The 19981-nt window shown below is 41.4% G+C and overlaps 1 protein-coding gene across 7 annotated transcripts in view; it reads right to left on the bottom strand.

Annotated features, from left to right (window-relative positions):
• akap6 (A-kinase anchoring protein 6) overlaps positions 1-19981 on the bottom strand; it is a 337540-nt gene that overhangs the window by 268764 nt on the left and 48795 nt on the right. For 5 of the 7 annotated variants that reach the window (XM_062968252.1, XM_062968254.1, XM_062968255.1 and 2 more), the window contains one exon: positions 18017-18371. In XM_062968252.1, coding sequence (XP_062824322.1) covers positions 18017-18340 — 324 coding nt within the window. In that variant the 5' untranslated portion in view covers positions 18341-18371. Of the gene's footprint in view, positions 1-18016; positions 18375-19981 lie in introns of all 7 variants that reach the window. The other 2 variants (XM_062968251.1, XM_062968253.1) reach the window with 1 other exon arrangement.

Genomic DNA, 19981 nt, shown 5'->3' with positions numbered 1-19981 from the left:
GGAAAATCCCCTTTCCTATATTTGCAGGCATCCAACTTTACCTAACAGCATCAAAGCATTTATTTTATTTTATTTTATTTTATTTTGCTGGCTGTAGGTTCTAGCAAAAATTCATCTCCTCCAACATTGCACAGGTGAAAAAAAAAAGAACATGTGAAGCCAAGCAGCATAAAAGTGTGGTAAAAAGAATAAACATTATTAGTGAGAAATAACAGACAAGTTAGGCGAGACAGCAGCTGTCAGTTTTGCTTGAGCCCACAGGGAAGGACACGTTTCTGTCCCTTCTTTCCTTTCTCTCTGTACAAACTGCTTTTGCACCTTTAACTCAGTTTGCAGCAACAGAAATAAGCTGAAAAGATGGGGAAGTGGAAGGACTAGAAACAAAACAGGACATTTTAAAATCTTCTGATAAAACAAGATGACAAAGTATTCATTGAGGTTATTCCTATCAAATCAGGACTGTTGGAAGATGTAAAATTTCCTTGCTGCTTGACTTTACAAGTAACTTACTTACTTGACTTTAGAAGTAATATTGCTTTAACCAAACTATTTCAAATTATTCATGGGAACCTCCAATTGGCTATCAAGATAGTTCTGAGCTTGGCAATAATTTATCTGACACACATGCCCTCCCATTGTCCATTCCAGTTAAAGGTAAATTTGAACTGCTAGGGAATGACTCCATGGCTAAGATTAAAACCAGAAAGTTCTAGCTCCAAATTCATACTTATATGGATATTATACTTACACTATTAAGGACCTCATCAGAAATGAGAAAAGAGAGGGGCAGCTCCCTCTCGGCGATGATTTCCACCATCCACAAGACAGGGTGGAAACATCCTAGGACACTAAATTCCCCTTATCTGATGAGGTTGAAAGTTATGGATTTCTACACAATAACCAAAAATTGGGAAAGAGTTTTTACAAAATGCCTGAACTAGAGCTTACTACTTGTCCCACATCTCAGAGCAGCCTTCTGTGTACTTGGCTATCTTATGAAATCTAAAGGTTCAATGTCACCCTTACTTGGCAGTGCTCAGCTTAACTTTGCTCATTTGATAGTTGGTGACTCAGACTGTTCTGCAATCCACATCAGATTTGTCAGAGAAACAGATCCCACATTAGTCTTATCTTACAGAAATTGTAGTGAAACTTTTCTTTAGTGTATTAAATGCTTCAAATGGTTGAAACTCTGTATTCTACATCACATATTCTTTTTTCCTTTTTCCTTTTTGCAACCCGGAATAAATCCTTGTATTTGTTTTTGCATAATAGACACAAGAGGTTACTGCCACTGCAGGTTGGGGTTTGCCAGGGATATAATTACAACAGGATAAAAAGAATGGCAGTGCTCTCCCATATAACAATTCTGCCCCCTTCCATGAAATATTCCTTCAGTGCCTAAATGACATGCATTAAGCGTGACACACTGAACATCATTCACATCTAGGACTCAGCACTCCACATTTGCGGGATTAACTTTTGCAGATTTCATTATCTGTGGATTTGAGTAATACGTTTTCTCTAGGAATATCTGGGTCCTCCGTCACACTAGATAAGTGTTTGCTTAGGTTAAAAAAAAAAAAGCATTTCTATTCAGATTTTGTTTCCAGTTTCGCAGGAGTCCTGAATCCTTAACACTATCAAATGTGAAGGGGTGATTGAGTTGTAGTTCTACAAGGTCTTTAGCCTTCTTTGCCAAAAAGTTCTGGGGCATCATCAAACTACAACTTCCAGGCAGTTAAAGTGATGTTAAACTTCATTAAGTCTGTAGATTTACCCTTTCTGACTAATAGGGTATAAGAAGAAAAACTGGAACTTAGTACAGGTTTTCTTTAACCCCCTACCTAATAAGTGATAAAGACTGGAACAATACACAGACTTATCTCTTTCCTATTATTTAAACCATGTGTTACCTGAACAGTGCTTGAACTTTTGAACAGTGGGTACCCCATTGCCTATGGGATGTTGGGTACTATCATGCAAAGAGTAGTTCTATCAAGTTCCAAACTTAAAAGTGCAATTCTATACATACTTCCTCACAAGAAAGACCTACTAAGTTCAATTGAAAACACTCCTTCATATGTGAGTATGATATTGTAGGCTTGATCTCTCAGCTTCGTACGTAGCATACGCTTCTATATGCTACTTGCTTAGCGCTGCAGAAAATATTCTGTTTCTCATGCAGTACAAAATTTCACAGCATTTTCCTTTAGCATGAACTATGAGCCATTTGCAGAGGAAAACATATTTGATTAGATGGAAATTTTAATGTAAAACTTCAGCACTGCAGTGATGTCAATTTCACCATGTGGCTGAGTCAGAGTGATATTTAATTCAGTCTGGTTTTTTTATTAAAAAAACTAATAAATATATACAGGCAGTAAGTTGTGATCACCTCGGTATTTTGTCTGCCATATCTGACACTGCCCCTGGAATCTAAGAGTTTAGTAACATATTAGTAATTCTTTCAAAGTTGAAGAATAGTGCACTAATACATTGATAAAAACTCTGTTGTACTAAATGCTGGGTCTGTTGGTCTGTTGTACTAAATGCTGGGAGAAAGCAGTGTTCATTGCTCCTCTTTCTGCTGTTTTTGAAATAATCCAAAAGAGCTTTAGCCCATCACATGGTGCTCTAAAATTTTCCTTCTTTTTCCTCACAGTTCTTTTGTACTTAACTGAAAGGTTTTTTAACAGGTAGTGTGTGGTCAGTGGACCACACTTAGCTCCTGAGGGGAAAATGATGGGTGTTTGTCCTGCTCACTTCAAAGGATCAGTCTGAACGCAGATCGGAGATGGCTGCTCTCAAATCCAATCTTTATTGAAGAACACATGACTTTGGAAAAGTCAGGAATGACCCAATGTTTACATACAACTATTTTTATAACTTTTGATGCTACGTAACACCACACGTAAATATCATCATCAAGTCCCACCCCACAATATCACATTACTACTTTACTATTTTCACACACTAGACCAATTATAATTGTTTATACTTTCGGCCCCAAGTTCCCAGGCATATTCTATCTTCTTCTGCCAGGTGCTCCTGGGATTGTTTATGTTATGACTCCCAGTTACAGGGCTGAATTACCAAAGCCCTGTAACTGGGTTCCATGACATGGTGCCCTCCTTTTCTTCGTCCTCCTCTTCGGTTCTTCTTTCATCACAAGCCTGAAACAAAACAATAATTCTATGTGTCCATTTTGTCCAAAGTACCCATATATTTTTTCAGTAAGCTACGATGGAATACAGGGTGTATTTTCCCTAAACTTTTTGGCAATGTCAACTGGAAAGTCACCTCGTTGATAACACTCTGTATTCTAAATGGTCCAATATATTTAGGGCCCAATTTTTTCGAAGGTAGCCCCAGTTTGATGTTTTGGGTACTTAGCCACACTAAATCTCCTTTCTCCAATTTATCACCTTCCACCCTCTTTCTGTCTGCGAATACTTTATACTTTTTATGTGCTTCTTTTAAGGATGCAGTCACTTGACTCCAGCATTCCATCATTTGCGCTTTCCATTTCCCTGCCTCTGTTCCCTCATTCTCTGTCCATCTCGGCAGCTGGGGCAGAGGCTGTATTTCATACCCGTAAACTACCTCAAAGGGGGTTTTATTTGTTGCTGAATGTATAGTCGAATTAAAAGCTAGTTCTGCAAAAGCCAACCACCGAGACCAGTCATTTTGTCTCATGTTAGAGTACATTCGAAGGAACTGCCCAAGTGTCTGCTGAGTACGTTCTACCGCCCCATTTGTCATGGGGTGAAAAGCAGAACTTAAACTCCTTTCTGCTCCTAGCATTTCCAGGAATTTTTCCCAAAATTTTGCTGTGAATTGTACTCCTCTGTCACTGACAATTCTACTGGGACATCCATGCAGTTTGTAAATGTGGTTTATGTACAATTCAGCTAGTTTCTCGGCTGATGGTAGTTTCGTCAGTGCTATGAAGTGGGCCTGTTTAGAAAACAGGTCCAATACTGTCCAAATATAACGATGTCCTTTGCTAACCGGTAGTTCCCCCACAAAGTCCATAGCTACACATTCCCAAGGTCTGGTAGGTTCTGCTACTGTTTGTAATAATCCCATTGGCTTCCCTCCTCTCGATTTATTTCTGGCACAATCATCACATTGAACAACATAATTTTTTATGTCCTTCCTCATCCCTGGCCACCAGCAATGTTTTGCTATTGCTTTTGTTGTTTTTGTAATCCCTGTATGACCAGCGCTCTGGTTGTTGTGAAAACGATGCAAAATCTTGATCCTTAATGTTGCTGGGATATACAGTTTTTTGTTCACAAACCAAAATCCCCCCTTCTGCTCCCCCTGTTCTGCATTGGATGCGATCCACTGGTCTCCTTCATAAGACTGTTTCAGCTCGTTTCCCCAATTATCTTTTCCGTCGAGTTCAACCATAGCAGTGTTCTCTTTTTGGGTTTGTGCTCTTGTCCTGACAGCTAAGCCCCATTGTTTGTCAGAGAATATTGTTCCCTCTTTTGCTGTGGGTATTCCTTCGTGTTGAGGCATGCGTGAAAGAGCATCCGCCAAGACATTCTGCTTCCCTTGAAAAAACTTTAATTGGAAATCGAATCTGCTGAAGTATTGCGCCCATCTAATTTGTTTGGGGGACAATTTTCTAGGAGACTTTAAATACTGTAGGTTCTTATGGTCAGACCAAATTTCAAATGGGATTCCGCTTCCTTCGAGGAAGTGTCGCCAGCATTCTAAGGCTTTTAATATGGCTAGTGCCTCTTTTTCCCATATCGGCCAACATTTTTCAGTTTCGCTGAACTTCCGGGACAAATATCCACAGGGTTTTAAGTTCCCATTTTGATCCTTTTGCAATAGTACTGCCCCATACGCACAGTCTGAGGCATCGCAATGGATTATGAAAGGGCTCCTGATATCGGGGTGTTTTAGAATGGGTCCTTCTGTGAAGCATTCTTTTAGGGTTTCAAATGCCTTTTGGCATTCTGGCGTCCAACTCAGTTTGGCGCCAGGAGCTTTTACTTTTGCTGTCTCTCCTTTCCCTTTTGTTTTTAAAAGCTCAGTAAGGGGTGCAGTTATTTGCGCGAAGCCTTTTATGAAGGATCTATAAAAATTTGCAAACCCCAGAAACGATTGCAATTGCCTCCTTGTTTGAGGCACTCCCCATTCTTTTACATCTGCTACTTTAGCTGGATCCATAGCTAACCCTTCTGGAGATATCCGATACCCCAGAAAGTCAATTTGAGTTTTATTGAATTCACATTTGGACAGTTTTGCGTACAGCTTTGCTTCTCTTAGTCTCTGCAAAACTTCCCGGACCAATTTTACGTGCTTTTCCTTATCTTCAGTTACGATCAAGATATCATCAAGAAATATGAATACCCCTCTGTACAATAACGGGTGTAGTATTTCATTTATAAGCTGCATAAAGCAGCCGCCTCCGTTTTTTAACCCGAAAGGCAAAATTTCGTATTCAAAATGGCCGAATGCGCAGGAAAATGCAGTTTTCCAAGTATCCTCCGGTTTGATCCTTAATTTATGATACGCTTCAATTAAATCCAGTTTAGTAAATATGCTCCCTTTCTTCAATACGGTAATTAAATCCTTGACTAAGGGCATAGGGTATTTATTGTCCTTAGTAATTGCGTTTAAATTTCGATAATCAATGCACAATCTTAGGGAGTTGTCTTTCTTTCTCCTAAATAACACTGGGGCCCCGAGAGGAGAATTGGATGGCTTAATGAAGCCTCGCGCCAGGTTTTTATCAATGTATTTCCTCAATTCCTCCTTCTCCTGCACAGACATGGGATACACTTTTGGTTTGGGTAAGCTTGCTCCTGGGGTTATTTCAATTTCTACTTCTATATTCCTTTTAGGAGGCAATTTACTGGCCTCTTTCTGATTGAAAACATCCACAAAGTCCCTGTATTCAGGTGGCAATAGCTGTGGGTCTATTTCCCCTGCTTCATCTTCCTCGTCCTCCTCTTCTGCAATTTTGCTTATCTCCCATTGCATCTGCTGTTCTTTGAATGCTAGGCTTTTTCCTCTCCAATCTACTTCAGGATTTGCCTGTTCGAGCCATGGTATCCCTAATATTACGTGGTATGTGGCAATAGGGGCTATCACAAAGGATATTCTTCCTTCCCATTTGCCTATTTTACATGGGATTTCCCGTATTTCCTTTGTAGACACTTCCCCAGCAGCGACTGATCCATCTAGCTGCGAAAATGCAATTGGGGAGTCAAGCGCCATCTGCTGGCATTTCAGCGCTCCTGCTAACTCCGGGGTTATGATATTTCTAGAACACCCACAATCCACAAATGCCTTGCAGGTGGCCCGATTTTCTAGCCCTGAGAGGCAGATTGGCACTACTATCATGCGGTTGTCCCGACTCACCAGTTTTTCTGAAGATTCTGGGGCCTGCACCTCCTCTTCCGCGCGCCTCCCGGTTGCTGGCTTGGGCTTTGGGGCTTTTGGCGGCTCCCCCTTCCGGGCCCAGCATTCTGCTGCTCGATGGCCCGTCTTCCCACATACAAAGCATCCCGGTTTAGGTTTGTTGTTATCTCCTCTGGAGGGAATCCCCGGCCTCCCTCCGGGTCTTTCCTGCTTCCTCGTTTCTCCTCGGCCCCTCGCCACCGGTCTTTGCTGGCCGCTGCCGCTCCTGAAGCGCTTTACTTGGGCCAGGGTGGATTCGACGCGCCCCGCTAGTTGAATCCATCCCTGGAGCGTTTCGGGGTCGTCTCTGTGCGCTGCCCAGCTGAAAATCTCGGGGCGCAGTCCCTCTTTAAATAATTCCACTTTGGTCACTTCAGACCATTCTGGTACCCTTTCCGCGAGGTGAAGGAATTCCTCTGCGTACTCGGGCACTGTTTTGTCCCTCTGCTTTATTCCTTTCAGCTGGTCTCGAGCCCTCAATTGCTCTAGCCGGTCTCTGAACCGGTTTTCCAGTGCGGCGAGGAAGCGGGGCACTGACCTCAGGCATGGGTCGCGTCTGGCATGAAGCTGCACATACCAGCTGGCTGCTCCTCGCTTTAGTGTGTTGCCGATGGCTCGAACCCTGCTTGCCTCGGAGGGGAATGTGTGTGCATTGTCTTCCATGTATCCTCTGATGCTAATTAGAAAAAAGTTCAGTTCATCTGATTCCCCTCCGTATTCTAGTTTGAGGTCTTCCCTTCTAGGCATCCATTCTGCAGCTCGTTGATGCTGTCTGGGAGGCATGGGGAAGGGTTGCATCAGGTTTCCTCGGGCGGCTCCTTGGAACACGCCGCGCCCCACTCCGGTGGTCATTCTGCGCGGCTCCCGAAAGTCTGCCGCCGCTGTCGGCTCTTCCGCCCATCCGCATACTGGCCTTGCTGTAGCCCCCTCATCTCGCCTTTCCTCGTCGTACGGCACATCCTCCTCCTCTTCCTGGATCCCCCGCTCCTCTCCGCCTTCGTCTGCAAATCCACTGGACCCGATCCCTGGCCCCAGTGGCCTTTCCACCCCGACGCCCATTCGGGGGGTTGGGAGCTCTGTTGGAGATGGCGGCCTCAGAGTTCCCAGGGCTCGCTGACGCTCCACTTCTCGCGCCATTCTGTCCCGGAACTCCAGCTCCCGCCAGTATTCCTCATCTCCCTCGTCCCTTGCCGCCACGGGACTCTGCGTTGAAGCTCCCCTCTGGCTCCAATCGCCTCCTTTGCTTGGCTCTCTCTCGGCGCCATATCGGATGTGCTCTTTTTGGAGATTCTCTTCCAATATTGGCACTATTCTCCCCACGGTATCCGACAGCCTGGATAAGTGAGTTTCCAGGATGGATAACCGCAGGGCCACGGTCTCCGGCATGCTTCCTCCAGATCCCCAACTGGTTTCTGCCGCCGCCGGAGCGCCTCTTCCCCCTCTGGGAATCCTCTGGGTCACGCCGTCCGGCTTGGGGTACCCCGTAGAGGAAGCTATGGCTTGCAATGTCTCTTCTGCCAACGGCAGAGCTCCCAGCGGAGGCCCCTTTGCTCCGTCGTGGCTTTGATCTCCTTCCCTGCTCATTATCACTTCACTGCAAATTTGCAGGAGGGTGAGAACTGGATTCCTGACTTAATTGTCCTGCTCACTTCAAAGGATCAGTCTGAACGCAGATCGGAGATGGCTGCTCTCAAATCCAATCTTTATTGAAGAACACATGACTTTGGAAAAGTCAGGAATGACCCAATGTTTACATACAACTATTTTTATAACTTTTGATGCTACGTAACACCACACGTAAATATCATCATCAAGTCCCACCCCACAATATCACATTACTACTTTACTATTTTCACACACTAGACCAATTATAATTGTTTATACTTTCGGCCCCAAGTTCCCAGGCATATTCTATCTTCTTCTGCCAGGTGCTCCTGGGATTGTTTATGTTATGACTCCCAGTTACAGGGCTGAATTACCAAAGCCCTGTAACTGGGTTCCATGACAGGTGTTTCTTTTTTCAAAGGTTGTGATGAGGACAGCCCTCCAATTTCTCCTGGGTGGCTTATGGAGTATTGTGCCTTCTGATAGTTGCCCATTCCCTTTTTTCAGCTGATATACGTGTTTTTGACATGGGTTGTGATAACCATTATGATGTGTCCAGTCTTTCATCTCTACTCTACTTTTAAGAAATTGGTATTCTGTGCTTATTCCCTTTCCCTCCCCCTCTCCATATTGTCTTTCATTTTAAAACATGCTCTATAACGGTGGTTCTCAACCTGTGGGTCCCCAGATGTTTTGGCCTTCAACTCCCAGAAATCCTAACAGCTGGTAAACTGGCAGGCATTTCTGAGAGTTGTAAGCCAAAACCTGGGGACCCACAGGTTAAGAACCATTGCTCTATAGTCTTAACTATAGTTTCAACTGTGAAATTATCTTCTCCATTTCGGCACATTCTGCACTTTGCCCGGGATTTATGATGGTCTCTAGTTTTTAACATTGTATGCTTCTTGCTGATTTTAATGATTGTTTTTTTTACTAATGTTGATGTTTTTATTGGGTTAATTGTGCTCTTGCTTTGTATTGATGTTTTGACTGTTGTATCGAGCAGGGCCCCATGTAAGCCGCCCTGAGTCCCTTCGGGGAGATGGGGCGGGGTATAAAAATAAAGTTATTATTATTATTATTATTATTATTATTATTATTATTATTATTGTCAAAGGTGTTAGATTACAATAATGAAATTGCTATGCAGGGAAAGATCGGTAGCACCCCTCCCAACATGCACGCACACACACACATACACACACAATTATTCAGTTTCAGCTGAGGTTGATGGTGCCTGAAGGGAAGATATATAAAAAATCCCTTGAATATATCTGAATGGAATCTGAGATTGAATTCAGCAGTTTGGCTAATGAAACAGTGCCAGGTGGACTCTGATGTGGTCGCCCAGCATTCCACAGAGAACATGCAGTTAAACCAGCTTTATATCGAATTTGTACAAAATCATGTAATGGCAACAACTTACATGCAAATTGATCAATAAGGAGCAAGCACTGCTTTCAAACTATGTCCATCACACTGGTCCTTTGTATTTTATTCCAATGTCCTAAGACAAATCTACATGGATAAGAAAAAATGGACTCCCCTCAATCCACTGCTGCCTGTCCTGACAAAGTTTGCTGACTTCTAGCATGTTTCATAGATTTTCTTGATTTACTCTGACTTTGCCCCACTTTTGGCAAAATCAAGGGATCCTCTGTAGCTTACCGGAACCTTCGGAGTAGCCAAACTGTGTAGTAATCTTGATACCGGGATCAGGTCTAATTTGGTTTGATCTCCTATCCAACACAAGGGAAGGGAACGGCTCATCCTGTATTGTTGCCTCCACTTCTAGCTAGCCAATCCATAGAATTCCTGACATCAGATGACCAGTTTTTCTTGCTGTTCATATAGATGCCCAATTCTGTCAGCAGCAGATGCAACCACAACAGCCAGTTACTCAAACAGAGCTCAGTGACCAGCTGAGGCAGCATTGGTGATATGAAGGGTGAGGCTACAGTCCAGTGGGGCTGATGTGGCTATGGCCCAACTGGGCTGATTGGGAACCAATGTAGCACTGCAGTCAATTCAGTTGGGTGCATCTGGCCACAGCTTTAGGGGCCATTGTAAACTCACTGTATATGTTTTGTCATCAACAGAACATGCCTATATGAAATAGGGCAGGACAAACCAGCATAAATTGCCAATGTGAATGATCCCAATGTTTGTTTATCTACAGAATAGTCATTGCTGATAGCATGGATTCCACCCTCATTTCTCCAGCCTTTCCAATCTACTTTTGACAGTGATTTGTTAAGGAGATAGCATGGAGTGAGGAAGTGTAATTCCCTAGCATGAGAAGGAATCCATCCATGTAAAATTTGATGGGACCACATTGCTGCAAACTGCACTCTGGAATCATTTTCTATTTTTTTATTTGCACAACACAAGTATTTCTTAGATTCAATAATATCTTGGACATGATGGAAAAATTTCTAGTGAGTTAAAACCTCATGAAAGTTAATTAACTCCTTTTATTATGAGCTGCTAATGGTTGTTTGTAATGCTGTAATAAGAGCTCCCTGTATTTTGTCAGAATTTGCTGGCACATGATAATTAGCACCAGCATATTTTCAATTAAAGCTCATCAAGATTCTGTCATTGAGTTTAATCTGAATAAGATTGTAGTAAAGGGATCTGAAAAAAAACTGAAAAAGGGAGCAATGTGATCCTTTATCTCTAGGTACCCACTCAAATCCAGTCAAAACTTGAAGAAAGGACATCAAGAGACTTTCTAATGAACATCAATGATCAGTGGGGATTTTCATAATTCCAGAATTTCTCCACTGCTTTACATGATCCAAATTGTCCACATGAATAAGGGAGGCTCATTAGCAACCATGCCAGAAGCAATTGCTCCTTTTCTAAATGATAACACATCACTATTAACATGCAGCAGATTTATTAAAATGTAACACGGCACACAAGAGAGCTCTCAAAAAGGGTTTAAATTAAATTCACTATTTCACTTTTTAGAAAACATACTTATAATAGGACAAATTATTGTAAAGTCTCCCATCAGGATGCTTATTTATTTTTCTAAAGCCCACAGAAGGAATATAAAACTGTTCAGATGCTTGTCAGAAATAGTACATGCATGTTTGTGGTTCTTTGTCTCTATCTAGAGTACATATTTTACTTGTGCAGTAGCATTCAACATTTTGAACTGCTCATTTGAAGTTCAGTTTAAAACATGGAATAGATTCATTGTTGCTATTGACCTTGCCTACACCACAGCTATACTGACCATTTAATCCAGGGTGAAACTGGTATAAAAGGAAGTGGTTTCACTGTGTGGATGATTACATTGCAAGCCCTTGAACCAGTTAGGGAGGTGGATGGTGCTTGCACCCACTGCAGAAATTGGCCTTGAACTGGTTCAAGAATCTGCAGTATCTACAGCTTGACAACCACGGAAAATGCCATTTTTCCAGTTCCCTCCATTGGAATGCACATGTGCGGATCAGCAGAGCACTTTGGATGTCTGCACAGCAATTCACTCTCTACAAAATCACTTTTGCAGTGCAATATAGTTTACAGTGAAGTACACTGATGCACATTAAGGCTTTATTTTAGAATATCCCCTAACTTGGCTAATTTCTTTTTAAAATCCTTAAAGCACATTGCAGTGCATGTTTACATCATGTAAACACTGCACACGGAAGCTGCCTTAAAGCTCTATTAAATGGTAGATGTGCCCAGAGTAAAACAATAGCAGTTTAACAGTGTAGTGTGATATTGGTCAGTCACTTATTCCAATAAACAGAAGAACTGGAGACCTAGTTCTGTCATTCTTTCACTGGAAGCCATCCAGCTCCAAGGTGGAACTGAAATTGGAACTAACCTCTACATAGGCTTTACTACCATATCCATGTAACCTAAATACTGTTTCCATAAAGATGTGGCCCGTATGAGCAGCAATTCTTTGGCATTTTGGAGCTTTAGCAGACACAGGGGTGTCAAACTCATTCTCCTTGAGGGCCACATCAGCCTTATGATTGCCTTCAAAGAGAATCCATGGATACAGAGGGTCAACTATGTTTTTTACACAGTGGTCAGTGCTCTTTAGTTTTTTCCCAGTTTGGCTACCCAGATGTTATTGAAAATTCCCATCACTTTTGGTTATCCGCCATGGCGACTAGGCGTAATGAGAATTGCAGTCCAACAGCACTTGTGGCTCTGAGGTTGGGGAAAGGTTAATAGACATTTTAAACTCAGACATCGTATCTGGAAGCTGTGTATCTAAAGTCAAACTGCACCCATCTGACTAAACAGAACTTGGCTTAACAAACTGCACACTTCCAGATATTACTGTAGCATAGCTCCCATCAGCTCTAGTCACAATGTCTAATGATAAGGAATATAGGAGTTGTTACAAAATGACAAAATTCATTAAAAGGTTATCCCTGAAAAATTATAAAATCCCGATGGAAGAGGAAAGTTTCACTTTCTGGCAGGAGAAAATTAAAGGGTCATCCAGACAGGCCTTATGACACCTCCAGTAAAACCAAATGACACCTCCAGTAAAACCAAATTAATTCAGAACAAAGCAGGGTTTTCCGGGTAGTACCAGGTGTGGGCCCTGTGTAGCTTAGGCCCAGGGCTTATTTTGGGGGCTTCGGGGTGGCTATATACCATCTTGATTGTTATCCGGATGGCATGTAGGCAGCACCCCTTCTCACCAGGAAAGCCTGGGTTTTTGGGGGGTGGGGGTGATCTTAAATCCGCACCAATGTGGGAGGGGGAGGTTGACTCACTTCAGCACACATTTAAGTCCTGTGTGGATGCGCTCTAAAGAAACTATCTCAGCAAATTTAGTAACAGCCACAAAGGCCCTTTCCTTTGTTCCAAGTAGAGTAGGTGGTAGAATTGAAAAAAGCATCTTAAGATAATAGCTTAGCAATATCTTAGGCAATATAGGGACATATGGCCCTTAAAATATCTGGGAGTACTAGGTAGTACCAAGCAGTACTAGGCTTTATAGGTCACAACCAGCACATAATTGATCCTGGAATCAGGCCAGGAGACAGCAGAGCTGTTGCAACAAGGGAGATGTATGTTCCCTGTGGCCAGACCCAATTAATAGTCTGGCTGCAGCTCTAATTGCAAAAAGTTTACTATGTACACACAATGGGAAAGGGCATACAAGTTTAAAGACCTAGTAATCTTCACTGATCACAACAAAGGCATGAATGAGTTAAAAGCAATAGAAACATTTACTCTTCATAGTCTTTAGAAATTAGTGAGTTTCAGATTTGTTCTGAAAGCTTTTGCTGAAGACATATCCTACCTATTTTTGTCCAGCTGCACTCACTTCAGTTTAACACCCCTTCCTTCCAGGCCTGAGAAGATACAAAACAGATTTCATGGACTAAAGAGGCAACCCCCCCACCCCAATCACATTTTAATAATACTGTTTCTTTAAAATAACAACAACCTGCAAACATAAAATAGTGCTACTAGAAGGGAGTAGGACTAGTTTTTCTCTCTGAACTAAAACAGCAAACTGTTTCCTGAAAGATGCTTTATAAATGGGGGAATTTGAAGGCAAATTTAAGCAGTACCAGATGGTGGCTTTCATGTCAGGAAAGGCAATAAATCTGCTCTGTTTTTTTTTAAAAAAGAGAGCTACTTTGGATAGACTTTAAAGGTCAATCTGCAAACAAGAATGGATGTACAGGCAGTACCCACTTTACAAACAAGATAAGTTCTGTAGATTTGTTCTTAAGTTGAATTTGTTTGTAAGTCAGAACAGGTACACTTTTAAATGTAACTCCAGTCACACACACACACACGCACACACACACATGCACACACACACACACACACACACATATATGATTTTGATAGCATAGGGAAGGGTTAACAATACACCTTGGTGTTTGTTTTTCTGTCTCTGCCACTTTTCAGAAGATTTCACATCACTTTCTGTCCCTGTGAGAATTGGATTTTGGAAAATTTGGCTTGTTTTGGAAATAAGGATTGGTGATAAAGCTTCAGTTGAGACACCTTTTCCCCCTGATAAATCTTTCAGGAGTGAATTTGCCTTCCGATGAGTAGATTTATCTCATTTCCTGTTGTCTCATCTCTGTACTTAACGGTGAGTTGTTTGTAAGTCGGATGTTTGTAACTCGGAATTGCCTGTACTACAGAACTGATATGGAATCCACCAGGCACTTCTGCAACTAAATTTATAGAAAAAGCAGGCTGTTAAATTTCAAGAGACATCTCTTTCAAGTCCTTTAAATAAGCTGCATCTCACATGGCATCAGATTTTGACCATACTCTACTCAGCTTCTTTGATACTGCCAAGTTACAGATCAATCTGTTAAACCAGTTTTGAGTGTCGACAATGGATTCAACTGTTCCACAAACTCTTCCTCTGATTAGAGGTTATAAAGGCAGAATGGGATTTTTAAATTCAGGATTAGGAAAAGTTTCCTGATGATAATGGCTGTTGAGGAGTGGAATAGACTGCCTTGGAAGATAATGGACTCATTTTTAAGCTTCTCAGATAGAGCAACTTAGTAGAAAAAGAATGTTAATATTTTACTTGTAGGAATCATTAAAATTGTGAGACCTTACCAGTAACCTAAAATGGTGTGATGCAGTATTATTGTGTGCCTTCAAGTCCAATTTCTAATTTAGGGTGACCCTAAAACAATCCAGTCACAGGGTTTTGTTTTGTTTTTTGCAAGATTTATACAGAAGGCTTTAGACATTGCCTTTCTCTAAGAATAAGTGACTTACTCAAGGTGACCCATTTTTCATGGCCAAGTTGGGGGAGGGAGAGTCCTAATCACTCCAAAGTGCTATACTACACTGACTTTTAAGGCCATGCAATTGTGGTTTGCAGTTGATTATGCTTCTCTAATAGACTATGGCTGCAGCTATACAATAGAAATAATTCAGTCTGACACCACTTTACCTGCTATGGGTCAATGCCATGGAATTATGGGAGTTTTAGTTTGTTGTGCCACAAGCATTATTTGGCAGAGAAGGCTAAAGACCTTATACAGCTCACATGATTCTGTAGCATTCTATCATGCAGTTAAAGTGGTCTCAAAATGCATTAAGTCTACAGTGTAGATGCAGCCTAATAGTCAAACATTTTATCAGAGTGAGTCCTTTTGTTAGTCCCAGCGAGTTCACTGAATCCATTGAATTAACCTAAATGTTGACCCAGGGCAAGCCTACATGAGTAAGAATACCTGGACTCACTCTGAATGGACTTCTGGTTGTCCCCACACTGTTTTACTACTTCCATCAAGTATCATGGGTTTTCCTGGGTTGAATCAGTTTTGCCCTGTTTTTGGCAAAGTCAGAGGATACTCCAGAGTTTGCTGGATATTCAGGAAAATCCTGTGGCTTCAAAGCAGTTTGGAAAGATGGATTAAGTCCAATTTAAACCAGTCTGTTGTCTTGATGTGACAGCAGCACCATCACCCTTTCCCTTGCTGATCATGGCAGGAAAAAGGTATAGGTCATGCTTGTGCAAGTGTTCCCAGCTAGCCACAGAGCACTGTGTGAGTTTCTGGCTCTCACAGAGGAGCACGCATGAACAGGAACAAAGTGGGGAGATCATATTCTTTTGTCTTTCTGGTCATTTGGGGGCCCTGCTGATGTCAGAATGGGGAACCTGCAATGGTCAGGAACTCACATAGAGTTCTATGTGCAATTAGGAGTAGAACAGGAATGACAACACATAGGTTGCACTGATGATCCAATCTGGCTGATATTGTCTTGTTCTTGTTGGGTTATATGGACACCAATGCGGCACCACAGTGGCTTTGGCTGGATGTGAATGGCCACTCCGACGCCAGTCCAGATCCTTTCTGCTATGGACACAGTGCAGATTTGCACGACAGATTACTAAGGCACATATTTCTGATGGTTAGATACACAAAATATACATGAAATATCCATCCCACTTAATATATAGTTTGATAGCTAGGTGTGTGCCAAACCTAGCTTGCAACTGATTCTAGCCTCATGGATATCTGTTCAAATTGCTCAGGTTCCGCCCAATACATATAATTCTGTGCTTAGTCTATCTATTTCAGGCATAGGCAAAACTTGGGCCCTTCTGGTGTTTTGGACCTTAACTCCCACAATTCCTAACGGCTGGTAGGCTGTTAGGAATTGTGGGAGTTGAAGTCCAAAACACCAGGAGGGCCCAAGTTTGCCCATGCCTAATCTATTTCAAGAAGTGCACCATCCAAGGTACTCAGGGGATTTTTTTTGTCCATGAAGAATAAAATTGCATATATGCCTTGCCCCGGATATAAAAAATAAAATAACAATAAGACAAATAATACTTCACTGCATTTGATAACACCCAGATCTGTCTGAGGCAATCCCTCAGCTGCCCAAGGACACATCAACCCAACAAAAGCTCCACCAATTCTCAGTTCTAATTCTGGTAGGGCTGTTATTTTGGTAGATATCTAGGCCTTCATTGAGAAATTCTTCTGAACTGAAAGGAACATAAAAGCAGTGAGTCTTTAAAAAAAAAAAAGCCTATATGAAGAATCTTTATGAACAAAAACTAACAAATGGCTCATCACATAGAAACATAGATTTCATTTTATCAAGGCCTCCATAGTCTCTTATTACCATAGTTAATATTTGGTCATTAAAATATGAACTTTAGCATGGCACCACAGATATCAGCTCAGACATAAAGAAACAGAGAAATATGACATGACAAACTAGCACTGTGTTACAGGAATAGATAATGGATGCTGGAATGGATAATAGCTATAGAAATGGCTTCCTGGCATCAGCACAAGCACTGCTCTGAGAATTAATATTTCATACAAAAAACAACCAGTGGACAAGATGGATGGTACTTTATAAGGAGTTGCTTAGGGCGCTGAGTATGTTTAACCTGGAGAAGAGAAGGTTAAGAGAGGACATGCTAGCCAAATTTAAATATTTGAAAGGATGTCATATTGAGAAGGGAGCAAGCTTGTTTTCTGCTTCTCTAAAGACTAGGACACGGAGCAATGGATTCAAATTGCAGGAAAAGAGATTCCACTTAAACGTTAGGAACAACCTCATAACAGTTGAATATGCTGCCCTGGAGCATGGAGGAGTCTCCTCCTTCAATGTCTTTGTTAGGAGTGCTTTGATTGTGTATCTCTGCATGGCATGAGGTTGGACTGGATGGCCCTTGGGGTCTCTTCCAGGTCTATGATTATATTATTCTATTATGTTAATTAAAATGTTGAAAATTGTTACTTTTTCTAATTTACAAGCTTTCTATGATATCAGTAAGTAACCACGGAGAATCCAAGAGAAAGAAATCTGTGTACATCTCAAGTAACACCTACAGTTTGACCAACAGAATAGTAAGGTATATATGTAACAGAATAGTAAAGTATATATAATTCTATAGTCTCTGGGAGAGGACCTCAGGGATTACAGATCACAATGATGGAGCTACTGGTGAGTGGGGACGGGAGCATTCTGTACTTGGATAGATGTCCACCAATTTATACCTAGTGCTGTAGGCTTTATTTTAGAGGAAGGAATAGGGAAAACTACTTCTGAATATTCTTTGCCTAAGAAACTATATGAAATTCATGAAGTCATTTTAAGCTGACAGGCAACTTGAAGTCACATCCGCATATACAACCATAGGATCACATAGAGATGTTATCTTCCTTGCTGTCCATTCACAAGTTGCAGAGAATTCTACTATTTCTAGAAATTACTAATAGGAAATTTTTGTATCCAACAGTAAGTTACTCGTTTGCTGTGGTGAGTCCAGCCACACTGCAGAGTTCCAATTATCATTACATAAATTAGTCAGATACCACATTCATTTTTGTTCCTAGGAAATACATTTCCATTACAATTTATTTAGTAAATATTATGACAAATGGGCATTATATGATATTCATCCTATTATAATTATGACAAGCAAATGAACTGTCTGCAAGATATGTACAGTTGAAATTACTGGGTAGATTAAGCTTACTTTCAGCTGCACCAAATGAACGTCCACATGCTTGCTGTCTGAATCTTGCTGGACTGAGTAAGTCAGGTCCCTGACCCTTTCTGAAGTCAGCCGGAGCCAGGTCTCAATCTCAGGCAAATGGAGAACAATCTTCCAGTCAGCTCCAGTATGGAGAGGGGGAGGCTTGTCATATTGCTGCCCAGAATCAAGGTCTTTCATGGCATCTTCTCCACCTTCTTGCTCCATGGTGGGGGTCATGTTGATGACCATGGGAGATGCATCAGCAGCTACAGAGTCCACTTCCAGAGGCATGATGGGAGAAAGTGCTACTTCCATGGCTAGCATTGGGAAGTCTACTCCATAATTCTTTCCAAATCTGCTGCACATATAAAAGAAGAGAAAGTGTTAAAAGTAGGAACTTGGATTTAAAAGGCCCTAGCCCACCCAACCATAATTATATGCTGAACTGATTCATAATTTATACCACTGCATTAGCTGCTTTATGTACATGCAAAAAATCACATGAAAAACAGGCTCTGTGCAAAGAACAGAATTAAAAATATGTGAAAACAGAATCTAAATGTAATTCAAAGAGTAGTTGCAATCTATATGAAACTAACAAATTGAGAAGACTTGCATACTTTACTTCTGCTGGTTGTGATGAGAGGTAATGAACTAGGAGGTAATAAAGCCATGCCTCAGATATCTAAAAAATCTCATTATCGTCACAGACTCTAGCTTTTGAAATTATACCAGCCTTGACTCTTTCACTGTGCTTTTGGAGAGTAACCATTTTATATTTCTTTTCCGTTGCTCCCTCTAATATCTATCCTCCAGAATACCCCACTCCCTTATGACCCTGTTCACTGTGGTTTTTATTTTTATATCTTTCTCACCCCGAGTTTTAACTTAATGTTCATGTGGTCTGCCCTTGTTTTCATTGTCTCCTTGTTTTATTTTGTAATGGATATTATTTATTGTATTGCTTATTGTATTGTGATGTGCTGTTCTTTTATATGCTGTTTACATTGTATTGTTTTGGGCATGGCCCCATGTAAGCCGCCCCGAGTCCCCATTGGGGAGATGGTGGCGGGGTATAAATAAAGTTTTATTATTATTATTATTATTATTGACTGATATATTGTCTTCTTTTTTTCTTTTCCTGACACATCTTCCTAGTCACAAGAGCAATACGCTCAAGAGACAGTTAGGAAAAGGAAAGATTTGAGCACAGTTTAGATACTAAAAGAAGTGAAGGGTGTCACAGAAAAATAACAACCAAGGAATTCAAAGTCTTTGGGGATATCCCATTACATTCTGCTGCTTGAAGAAATGGACATGATAGCCTTTCTTTTCCACCAGCAGAAGGCAATTGGATTATATCAATCTTTCTTCCACACTGAAAAAGAGACAACATTCTCTACTGCTCATAAGAAAAGCAAGCTATCTTAAGGGTCACATGGAAAACCTACAACTCTGTCTTCCAGTAACTCCTTGCCACTCCTATTTCATGATGTGAGGCAACCACTGCTTTCTGTTGAATGGTAGGACCAGCCCATCTGATCCAAGACATAACACTATTGTTAGTGGTACAGAACAAAATAGCTATGCTAAATCAGATCCAAGTCACATGTAGACTTTTATTCTGCTTCACAGAATTACCAACCAGATGAATATATTTCACAGGCTATCAGCCTCCTCCTAGTAGACTCAAATCAAGGAAAAGCTCCATGAGAACCACCACTCCTCTTAATGCTACCCCAGCAACAGCAAAAGAGTCCCTCTGGGCAGCTAAACCAGGAAATCCAAATGGATGCCCCCCCCCATGAGAGTCTGCCTCCAAGGGTAAACCAGGAATGGACAACTTGGAAGTCCCTGAACAGACTCAGAAGCAGAGTAAGTAGATCAAAAGCTTCTCATGAAGCTTTTCCTTAATTTGAGTCTACTGGGAGGGGGCTGATAGCCATGCAGAGGTTAGCTTTCACA

Source organism: Anolis carolinensis, chromosome 1, assembly GCF_035594765.1.
Source record: "Anolis carolinensis isolate JA03-04 chromosome 1, rAnoCar3.1.pri, whole genome shotgun sequence".
Classification (NCBI taxonomy): Eukaryota; Metazoa; Chordata; class Lepidosauria; order Squamata; family Dactyloidae; genus Anolis; species Anolis carolinensis.
This window is presented reverse-complemented; position numbering and strand designations above follow the sequence as displayed.